Source organism: Xylocopa sonorina, chromosome 10 (genome assembly GCF_050948175.1).
Source record: "Xylocopa sonorina isolate GNS202 chromosome 10, iyXylSono1_principal, whole genome shotgun sequence".
NCBI classification, from domain to species: domain Eukaryota; kingdom Metazoa; phylum Arthropoda; class Insecta; order Hymenoptera; family Apidae; genus Xylocopa; species Xylocopa sonorina.
This window is the reverse complement of record NC_135202.1, coordinates 10,426,219-10,436,970: the sequence shown is the minus strand read 5'-3', so window position 1 is coordinate 10,436,970 and position 10,752 is coordinate 10,426,219. Positions and strand designations below refer to the sequence as shown.

Sequence of the window (10,752 nt, the reverse complement as noted above, 5' to 3'; positions counted from 1 at the left end):
GATATTTATTTGATTAAATTACTCATTTGAATGTTTGTTTAACGTCAAGGTACATTGTAATAACAGTATAAAAATGGATCCTCCGCTGAAGGTTAATACATTATGTTCCTGTTTTAATAGACATTATATATCAAATTTTTTTAGACAGTAATTTAATAAATGTTTCATCATATAGAGGTATAGAAGAGAAGATAAGGATAACAGTCCTTTGGAAACGGACGAAGATTATGTCCCTTATGTGCCAGTTAAAGAACGCAAGAAATATCAGTTAGCCAAGCTTGGTAAGCTTAGTCAGCTTAAAGATGAAGCCGCTGCTGGTATTATTGGGAAAAGTAGTAGCGAAAATGAAAAGGATGACACTGATGATGATGATGGGCAAGTATGGGGGAGAAAGTCAAATATTTCCTTGTTGGATCAACATACGGAATTAAAAAAATTAGCAGAAGGTACCACGCGCAAACACAAGCTTTTCTAATAGATATTTTGTTATAATTTAATTGACTAATAAAAAAACATGTTAGCTAAGAAAGAAAGTGCTATGGAGAAACAATTGAAGGAGGAAGAAAAAATTTTGGAAAGTGTGGCGGAAAACAAAGCTTTAATGGGCGTAGCTGAATTAGCAAAGGGTATTCAATACGAAGATCCAATAAAGACTTGTTGGAGGCCACCAAAAGCAGTTCTTGCTCTTGGTGAAGCAAGGCATGAAAGAGTCAGAAGGAAACTTAGGATTCTAGTGGAAGGAGATGATGTTCCACCGCCGCTTAAAAGCTTTGAAGAAATGAAATTTCATAGGGGTATATTGAATGGCTTAGAACAGAAAGGTATTGTTAAACCTACGCCGATTCAAGTTCAAGGAATACCTACAGTGTTAGTATATATTTCTTACTGATTTTTCGTTGTTGTATGTTATGTGAAAATTTATTTCCATTGCATTATAGATTATCTGGTCGTGATATGATTGGCATTGCTTTTACTGGTAGTGGTAAAACATTAGTATTTGTTTTACCTATTATAATGTTTTGTCTGGAACAAGAAGTAGCTATGCCATTTGTGAGAAACGAAGGACCATATGGTATTAGTATTGGAAATATTTTTATAGAGAAGATAGAAATATATACATCTAACTAATACAATTTTATCTTCTTTCAGGTTTAATCATTTGTCCATCGCGAGAATTGGCTAAGCAGACTTACGATATCATTCGACATTACACGAACAGTTTACGACAAGCAGGTTGCCCCGAAATACGCAGTTGTTTAGCGATTGGTGGTATACCTGTGTCAGAGTCTTTAGAAGTTATTAACAAGCAAGTTTCTTATCGATAGTTCAACCCCTTTTTCGTCGCAATTACATCATGTAATATCTCTTTTATCATTGTAGAGGTGTACATATTATGGTAGCAACTCCTGGAAGATTGATGGACATGTTAGATAAAAAGATGGTGAAACTTAGCGTGTGTCGTTATCTTTGCATGGATGAGGCAGATCGTATGATTGATATGGGTTTCGAAGAAGATGTACGCACGATTTTCTCATTCTTTAGGGTAATATAACATTATACCATGATATTTTTACGATGATAAAAGTAATTATTGCCACCGAATTTATATATATTTTTACACAGGGTCAAAGGCAGACATTACTATTTTCTGCCACGATGCCAAAAAAGATCCAAAATTTTGCTCGTTCTGCTTTAGTAAAACCCGTCACAATTAATGTTGGTCGTGCAGGTGCAGCGTCCATGAACGTCGTGCAAGAAGTTGAATACGTCAAACAAGAGGCTAAAATCGTGTATCTTTTGGAGTGTTTGCAGAAAACTCCACCACCTGTACTAATATTTGCAGAAAAGAAACAAGATGTAGATGCGATTCACGAGTATTTATTGTTGAAGGGTGTTGAAGCAGTAGCAATACATGGTGGAAAAGGTATATTAATCTTTAATACAGCAAATCGTTATGTTTTCAGTACTTCAAGTCTTTCGTGATCATTTTTTATACAGATCAAGAAGAGAGATCGCGATCTGTGGAAGCTTTTCGCGAAGGTCGCAAAGATGTGTTGGTTGCAACCGATGTTGCATCGAAAGGTCTTGATTTCGCTGATGTGCAGCACGTTATAAATTATGATATGCCAGACGATGTTGAAAATTATGGTAATTTAAACTCTCTATTTCTCCTAATTGTAATTTGATGAACATTAATTAATTGAATGGTAAATTTTCATGCACAAAGTACATAGAATCGGAAGGACTGGCCGTTCTGGACGAACTGGAATAGCGACTACATTTATTAACAAGGCAAACGATGAATCCGTGCTGTTGGATCTTAAACATTTGCTGATGGAAGCGAAACAAAAAGTTCCACCATTCCTACTTGAACTTTGTTCAGAAAACGAAAAATATCTTAACCTGGGAGGTAAAACGATTTGCGTTTACATAAAATTATGCTCTTTGTTTCAAAGGAAGTACATGTGGTGTTTGCATTATATTTCAGACGAGCGTGGATGCAGTTACTGCGGAGGCCTTGGTCATAGAATTACAGAATGTCCAAAACTGGAAGCTATCCAGAACAAGCAAGCATCCAATATTGGACGCCGTGATTATTTGGCCAGCAATGCAGCTGACTATTAAAAAACATTATCGCGACTAAGTACAAATATTTGTACATACTTTTAAAGATAATGTTCTTAATATTTGAATATATAATCATATTTTTAATAAATAATAGTTCTTAGCTGCGTGTAAATAACGATATTTAATAATGTGGCTTTAAATTATATTGTTGCAATTACAATGTTACAATTTTAATAAAAAACTTTTAAGATGAAAATTTCAACTCAATGAAAATTAATGAACTTCTTTATTTAATCAGCAGTACTCTAATATTCTCTAATTAAGATGAGATAGAGAAAGAGACAAGCAGAGAAAAGGAAAGGGAGAGTTAATATTGTATCGGTATTCATTATTTCTAGGGGAATTGTTATATTTTTTATGTAAATATACCTTAGGCTATTTAATTGCATTAATAGAAAGAAGAAATATTATATTATAGCTATTGTATAACATTGTATAAAACTTCAGTTTTATTGTAATTTATTTGATATTTCCCGCTTTAGAGATAAGAGAGAGAAAGATATATAAGAAAGCTATAAGAAAGAGAGAGACAGATGTTACCTACCCTACTCTAGGACCCGTATCGCCATCTCTGTAAAAAATGCTCAAACTGGTCGCTCAGCGTTATCGACAGCGAAGTGAACTACTGAAGAACTAGCGCCATCTCTCGGAGAAGTGGTGAAACTAGTCGAACATTAGTTGCAGTACTTTCCGCAGAGATGGCGCCACGGGTTCTAGAGTAGTGTCACCGTCATCTGTCTCACTATAACGTGACGCTAGGTTGTGTTCTAGAGTAACAAAATCTAACCTAACCGTACCTAATCGAACCGCTATCTGTAAATCGACTTTATTTTTTACAAAATATTAATGGTTGTAATATTATATTATCGTATAAATAATAGTGTTATTCATCATTGATCATGGAATCACTGAGTGATTTCGAAATATATTATGTATAACATTAGTTGTAGTCTTAATATCTTAACTCTGTTAACCTCTCTGCTTAAGGTATGTAAACATAACCTCTATATTTTCTTAAATGGGATTTTGATTGTCTTTGTAACATTATTAGGTTAACTGCAAGAAATTTAGTAAAACATAGTATGGGACGTAGTCGTTCACCTTCACCAGGAAGAAGAAGAGATCGATCTCGAGATAGAGATCGGGAACGTGAACGGGACAGAGATCGAAGAAGAAGGCGCTCTCGCGAGAGAAGAAGGCGGTACTTTTCTTTCATTTTTGATAAAAATTAGAGACATCTAACGTTGAATGACTAACGAATTTAAAATAATTTTAGATCTGCCGAACGAGACAGAGTAAAGTCAAGGGACAGAGAGAGAGATCGCGATCGTGAACGAGACAGGCATAGACGTTCGTACAGCAGATCCAGATCGAGAGAGAGAGATAGACCCAAACCTAAAGCAAAGCCTGCAACAGCAGAACGTCCTGTGATTACAGGTAAATCAGGTGATAGAAAGAAATTATATGAATTTCAAAAAAATAGGCTGACCCTTGGGAATTAATACTTTGTAGAGGCTGATCTTCAAGGAAAAACACCAGAGGAACAAGAAATGATGAGAATGATGGGTTTTTGTGGTTTCGATAGTACTAAAGGGAAAAAAGTTGAAGGGAATGATGTGGGTGCTGTACATGTTATTCTAAAAAGGAAATATAGGCAATACATGAACAGGAAAGGAGGATTTAACAGACCGCTTGATTTTGTAGCATAAAATGGTGAATGTAATAATTCTACAAAGTTCCTCAAAATTTATAGGAACTCTTTATTCAGTGTGTATTTCACTGTTTTTATAAATCTGATCAAGAATAACAGGATGAGTAAATGGTACAAAAATAGTCTATTATATTATCATCACAAAATAAACACTCAAACGTATGTATGGATTAATAACATTGTAAAAATTGAATTTATAATATCCTGAAAGAAGTGAAATTAAAGATAATATAATATTTTGTTTTCTCTATAAAGCCATGATTGGCAAGAATAAATATGATCCTTAAAAAACTTGTTATTTACAAATTTTGAAAACAAATGTTTAAGATATTGTAATACATGAAATTTTAATGAAGAGTATTTCAATCCTCCATCCTGCATCGTTTTGTTGACGATGTTTCATCGTCGCTATTGCTCTCAGTCTCGTCCACGTTTGAGGTATGCATATCATTTTCAGAGGTTTCCACATCTGGTGAAACGAGCTACAAAGTTTATGGACTCTTCACAACTCTATTTCAATCAAAGTAATTTAAAAATGTAGATATACTCCAATATTTTGCTTGTATTACCATGCTCACATCCATTTTCTCAAGTCCTTCCACCAGTTGTGGATTTTTTATCCTAAAATCTCTTGTCACACTCTGTTTTATATATTTTTCCAATGGTATCTGTTAAAAAATGCACGAAAGATAAATTTCTATGTACAAAACAAGACAAGGGATAAAATACATCACTTTTGTTTGTACTTACTGCTGTCCTTTTACCAAGTAGCAATATTTCTTTATTAAATTGCTCAATTTCGTACACCACGCGTGGTATTGTTTTAGTTTCTCTCAAAATTTTATTTCTTTGCGCGGATGAATCGGTTTTCGAATTTAGTTTATTCTGACTTTCCTTCAGGAAATATAATATAATAAATATAAAATAAAATAAATTAGTTATTAATAATAGTATCAAAAAGCTGATCTCACATACCTCTACATACATTACCAAATTGTAAAATGCAGTTTTCAATGATTTACCAGCTAACTGTACTACTTGAATAAACCTGTAACAGGTATTCATTGCAAAATTCATTGACAAAAAAGAATATGTGTTATACGTAGTGATTACGTACTTGACAGCTTGAAATGCTGCATTTTGAGCATTTGATTTCACATAAAAATATTTTGTAAGGTTTCCAAGTAAATGATATAAGATTTGCAAATTCTTTAATGTAGCATCAGTAGATGGGCCTGGTTTAATTGCTGTGCTAGCTAATGTATGAAGTTCCTGAGCGAGATACGATAGCTGTTTGCATAGACTTCGTTCTTTCTCTCTTAAATTATTATTACCTATTGCAATAATGCAATCTTCTGTTATGAATATCACAGAAGGCTTCACTTGAAATTTCGAATTTATACTTACCAAATTCATCAATTGTTCCAGGTGCTCGAGCTATAGTATCTTCTGCCTTCAATCGCATCAGCAACCACGAAGCGCTGTTCAACTGTTCTTTAATGTCACTGTTCAAGATGTTATAAATTTGTAACGCGGTATCATCACGTATAACTTTATACTGACTACTAGTTACTGGCTCAGACTACATTTAAATAACATCAAAAATCAATTTTAAAGGTAAAAGTTCAGGCTTAATTTAAAACAAAATTCATCGCTTACACCATCGATACTTCCAACTTTTTCGCATAACTCCAGACAAATATCATTCAATGTCTCTCCATATTCTTCAGTACGTCCTTCCAAATTTAAATAAAATTGCACTATTCCAGGTATGATAGAACTTTGAACATCTTCCATTTGAATCATTGCTTTTATACGCTTGATAATCTTTTGAAATAAACAGATTACTTACATATACAAAAAGAGAGGACTCAGAAAAAGAAATAGTATACCAACCTTCTGAGGATTGTAATTGTCAAAATTAATTTTGTACGTGAATTGCTCTATTGTTTGTAACAACAAGAATGGTACTTTTTTCTCCTCTTCATCATCTGTTTCCTTAACAAATTCTGTTTCCAAGTAAGGTATTAGCGAAAAAATTATTTTTTCTAGCTGAGAATTAATATCCACTGACGTTGAATCTTTATTAGATTGTACTTCAACTTGAAAAAGTAAGTGGCGTTACAAAATAAATATACTATCTGAGTGATACATTATTATGTAAATACGTACAAATCGAATTGAGAAATTTTGGTAGCTCAGATGAAAATAATGTGCACATACTGTAAGAAATTTCTTTGAAACACTGCAAAGCTAGTATGGTCATTTTCTCATCATTTACAAGTGCATCATTCAGATTTTTTATGAAATGCTTATAAAGCAAACTAAATGAAGAAAAATCTATCTATTATTAATAATAAGCAGGTGAAAGAAATTCATAAAAAAGTAAAATATTCTTCTTTTGTCTTTTCTTTCAGTCTTTTTTTTAGTTTAAACGTACCTTCCAACTTCAATGTATGTATTCAGGTGCTGCTTACTCTGAATTTGAGAAGCATCATTCGTAAATGACCTAACACATTGTAAAAGTTGCTCACATGTTTGTAATATGTAGTAACAAAAATTGTAATTTTTCCGAACTATGCAATTGTCTTGAGTCATAGTCTGCCTGTGTTTAAATAAAAGCTCGACTTATTATAATATTAAATAATCTTGAATGCTTTCGCGCAATGCATAAATTAATAAGTCCAATAATAAATCGATCAATATTACTCACGGGAATAACAGTAATAAGCTTTGACGAATCACATCTAAATCCATAATTGTTTGTGGTATTTTAACGTCATTCGATTTGGCAGATTTTTTAATCGTGGTATTTGCATCTTTATTCTTTTTATTTTTACCATTGACTTTTTTTGTTTTTGTAGATTGCTAAGAGGAAATATAATAGCTATTAATACCACAAAAAAATCAATAAAAATAGTGTAGTAGAATATTTTAAACATTCAACCGCTTTAATGAAGTCCATTAATTCTGTGTAAACGTTAAACAAATCATTAATCTGATGAAAGCTGTCTCTATCCCCATTCAACCGTTCTCCAATTCGAAACGCTATTAAAGCTTCGTAAATCCCAATAGACGCGTGAAGGGTTCTTAATTTTATCTGTGACTTAGAAAGGTCCCCATGAAACAGATCGGCTCCGTATTCCTAAAATAATTAAATGCATTAAAATGTTATTACATATAAAAATCTTTGCATTTCAAGTACCAGATTTAAATGTTCTAATTTCATGGCCATCATTCGTCTACACAACGCCTTTAAAGTATCATATAATTTTCTACAAATATTTGACTCTTTTGCAACTGCATTGTTGTATATCTTTTGCAATGAAAATATCAAGTGAGCAATAGGCTCTTGTTGAACTACATCCATTCCACGAAGATCTGTACATAATTCGAATTTCACTGGTGGCAAGATGCTTTCGTCTGTATCGAGATAGAGATTCAAATGTGAAAGAAGCATATCTAGTAAAACTTCTGTTATATTAGGATTTTTTGCCACCGCATCATGTAGGCCTGAAAATGTAATATTATATACGAAAGTAATGCTTTCTCGTGTACATTTAGTAATATTTTCTCGTAACAAATTATTGGTCGCTTAAACAAGCATTTCTCACCCTCGTACAAATGCAATCTGACTTCAAATTCATAAGTGAAACTCTTTTTTAGTATATCCAATATTTCATAACACAAAGTTTGTTCACGCTCTGTAGTCGGCCTTTCTTGTTGTGAATTATATTCCAAAGTCACCTGATTTGTGAAGTAATAATTAGCAATTACCTTCTATTTTCGTTAAAAATCATACATATATATATATATATATATATATATATATATATATATATATATATATATGTATATATACCTGAGTTTGTGTTGACCTAAAACTAGAAGAACTAGAGTGTTGACTAAGCCTGAAGCTGTTTCGAGAATACATTTTAGAATATTTTAACATTTCTAGAAATCCTGTGACCGCCATCTGTCGTTTCGATATACCTTTCCTATAGAGAGCTTTTCTCAAAGTTAAAATAATATTTTCCCGTATGTTAGGTGAAACGCGCATCAATGGAAAAATAGCGTTTAGTACTTGAGTAGCAATTGTACTAGGCAAGAATAACAATCGTTCGAGGATAGTCATAATCAGGACTTGATGATCCAAGACAATTATCGATAATTCGCGACACATGTATTTTAAACACTCTGCAAAATTCGGTTTGAACAGAATAAGTAAAAAACGTAATTACAATATCCGAGATAATATTTTGTAAAGGTATTATTACTTTTTTACCTGTATAATGTGTCGTTGAGCTATTTCCTATCACTATCTTAGTAATCAACTCTTCCAACACAACAGGAATTGTTTCATGTCGTTTCTTTGCTATTTTTTGTATTATTTTGGATCCTATAGGCCATGTAGCTGTAGCACCATTCTTTGATTTTTGATCGGCGCTCATTAATATAAATGCTAGACCAACAAGGCCTTTTAGTACTAAGTGACGATCTTTATTGCTGTAGGACAATTAGAGAGTAACAGAAGTTGTAAATGTTAAGAAAAAGATATTGATTATATTCACCTGGTATCAATGACTTGTAAAATAATCTCAATTACATTAGGAGGAGAAGGTATACATTGCCTTAACCATGCACTGCATTGTCTTTTTTCTTTTTCTAAGTTACTGTTGACAATGGCCACTTTTAATATCTCAAAAATCTATAATATACATCTTATATCAAAACTGTAGATTAAAACAAAAAGTAATTGCATACTAAAAGCATTAGTATTTACCTGATCTTCATATATGCTAGTTATTGACATCAACACAGCAAGTATAAATGGTTGTAGTATATATTCTGAAGCATGAGATGTTTGTTTAAGAAAACGAATAAAATCTTTCATATGTTCGTGATTCAACCGAGCAGCTTGATAGACATGATACAAAACAGTACTCTCAATGTCTCTTACCTCTTTCTTACTAATCATACCTGCAAACATACAAACAAAATGTTATACGATAGATATAGATAAATTTTCTTCTATGACTATACTTCAATTTACATACCAATGTCTTCAAAGCTATCTCTGTCATTAGTAGATATTGTTTTCGAATAACAAGAATCAAAATATGTAGACAAAGCACTTAAAAGTTTCTGATTATCTTTATCTTTACATAATTTTAGTGCTTGATAAACAAACGAAGGTACTTGGTCAAGAGATAAGTTTGGCAGATTAAAGCATAATTTATTCAAAACTAGATTGCGATCTGTTTTTTCCAATCTCATGTCCCTTTACATAAATTAAAGAATTATATTAGTTCGTACGATCCAACCATTGAAACAAACTAAATCTAATATTTACCCAAACATTTTTGTTAAAGATGGTAAAAGATTAACATTCCACTCAGAGCTGCATATAGCTTTAACGATTAGTGATTTATATTCGATTCCCGAAACTTCAGCATCTTCATAGATGATGTATTTCTCATTTTCCAGTGTTTCAAGTAATACGGGTAATAAATCCTTCCAGCTGAAATGAAAAGGAAAACGTTTACAAAAGTACTGTAACGAAAGAATGACAGAAAATACAAATTTCTTTACCTGTGTAACTCGCTTTCATTATTGCGAATATTTGTGATGCAAAAGTCAACAAACTTGGCATGATGTTGCTTTGAGTATTTTGGGAAGTCAAAAATGATCCGATTGATGATCGTGTTCGCCTGCCCTACGGATATCTTAGCTTTTTCTAAACTCTTCAACGTCGTTTCAACAAATTTACGTCGTTTCAGTTGACAGGAGTCGGAATCGGAAAACGATTCTAACACATCGTCTAATATTTTAGTAGCGTCCGGTTTGCAGACGATGCTGTGCGCTAACTGTACAAGCTGAAGAAATCTTTCTATCGATCAAAATCTCTATTTCAAATATTACTTTCATATTACTGTTAAAATAAGATATTCGTGATTACCTCTCCTGCATTCAAATCTTGAACAAACGCACGCAATCCTAATCGATCCCCACGTTCCCTCAAGTTCTCAAGACGATGATGCATAGTTCGATTCTCTTGTTTAGATTCACCTGTTGAATGGTTTCGCGGGGTTTAAAATTTTTTTCTCGTTGGATAGTTTATCCAGAAACATGGATCATGAAAGCGTTCTCATGGAACAGAGTGCACCTACATGTACGTGTACGAAAAGCTGCAAGTTAGACAAATCTCGTACAGAGGACGTTTGACTCCGGCAAGGGCGGGAAAGGTCTTTAACTTAATAAGCGGCCATACATTATGCGTACGTTATCTATTACATACTGTTCACTATTTTTTAGAAGTTTATATGAGAAAACGTACAAGGTATGAGATATTATAGTATATGTAGTTCGTGAAGCAAGAACTTGCAACAACTCTTGCAAGATCTCGCAATACT

The 10,752-nt window shown here is 32.8% G+C and overlaps 3 protein-coding genes across 3 annotated transcripts; 2 read left to right on the top strand and 1 right to left on the bottom strand.

Moving 5' to 3' along the window:
- The first annotated feature begins 20 nt into the window (after positions 1-20).
- Positions 21-2,660, top strand: Abs (ATP-dependent RNA helicase abstrakt). Its single transcript, XM_076903106.1, has 10 exons — positions 21-91; positions 176-446; positions 522-867; positions 939-1,072; positions 1,150-1,306; positions 1,381-1,543; positions 1,624-1,924; positions 1,999-2,148; positions 2,228-2,410; positions 2,489-2,660. The coding sequence occupies exons 1-10, from the start codon at positions 74-76 to the stop codon at positions 2,623-2,625; spliced, it is 1,860 nt and encodes a 619-aa protein (XP_076759221.1). The 5' UTR covers positions 21-73; the 3' UTR covers positions 2,626-2,660.
- Positions 2,661-3,464: 804 nt separating this feature from the next.
- Ytr (U4/U6.U5 small nuclear ribonucleoprotein 27 kDa protein yantar) lies at positions 3,465-4,677 on the top strand. Its single transcript, XM_076903441.1, has 4 exons — positions 3,465-3,615; positions 3,680-3,829; positions 3,905-4,065; positions 4,141-4,677. Exons 2-4 carry the CDS (start codon positions 3,711-3,713, stop codon positions 4,335-4,337), a joined length of 477 nt encoding a protein of 158 aa, XP_076759556.1. The 5' UTR covers positions 3,465-3,615; positions 3,680-3,710; the 3' UTR covers positions 4,338-4,677.
- Positions 4,678-4,687: 10 nt separating this feature from the next.
- Positions 4,688-10,434, bottom strand: Fanci (Fanconi anemia complementation group I). The gene is made up of 22 exons (XM_076903449.1): positions 10,299-10,434; positions 9,932-10,215; positions 9,693-9,860; positions 9,397-9,620; positions 9,123-9,319; positions 8,911-9,047; positions 8,625-8,845; positions 8,202-8,536; positions 7,954-8,086; positions 7,545-7,852; positions 7,287-7,484; positions 7,053-7,207; positions 6,780-6,944; positions 6,512-6,663; positions 6,236-6,441; positions 5,999-6,166; positions 5,747-5,921; positions 5,457-5,673; positions 5,315-5,387; positions 5,090-5,233; positions 4,909-5,007; positions 4,688-4,821 (listed from the first exon to the last, which is right to left on the bottom strand). The coding sequence occupies exons 1-22, from the start codon at positions 10,380-10,382 to the stop codon at positions 4,702-4,704; spliced, it is 3,963 nt and encodes a 1,320-aa protein (XP_076759564.1). The 5' UTR covers positions 10,383-10,434; the 3' UTR covers positions 4,688-4,701.
- Between the last annotated feature and the right edge of the window lie 318 nt (positions 10,435-10,752).

Coding starts and splice junctions, on each gene's coding strand:
- Ytr (XM_076903441.1), top strand. CDS start 3,711: ATGGGACGTAGTCGTTCACCTTCACCAGGAAGAAGAAGAGATCGATCT. Junction 3,830..3,904: donor TCTCGCGAGAGAAGAAGGCG/GTACTTTTCTTT, acceptor AAATAATTTTAG/ATCTGCCGAACGAGACAGAG. Junction 4,066..4,140: donor AGAACGTCCTGTGATTACAG/GTAAATCAGGTG, acceptor AATACTTTGTAG/AGGCTGATCTTCAAGGAAAA.
- Abs (XM_076903106.1), top strand. Junction 1,925..1,998: donor AGCAATACATGGTGGAAAAG/GTATATTAATCT, acceptor TTTTTTATACAG/ATCAAGAAGAGAGATCGCGA. Junction 2,149..2,227: donor AGACGATGTTGAAAATTATG/GTAATTTAAACT, acceptor TCATGCACAAAG/TACATAGAATCGGAAGGACT.
- Fanci (XM_076903449.1), bottom strand. CDS start 10,382: ATGCATCATCGTCTTGAGAACTTGAGGGAACGTGGGGATCGATTAGGA. Junction 6,945..7,052: donor AGCTTATTACTGTTATTCCC/GTGAGTAATATT, acceptor ATTTAAACACAG/GCAGACTATGACTCAAGACA. Junction 5,388..5,456: donor GCAGCATTTCAAGCTGTCAA/GTACGTAATCAC, acceptor TACCTGTTACAG/GTTTATTCAAGTAGTACAGT.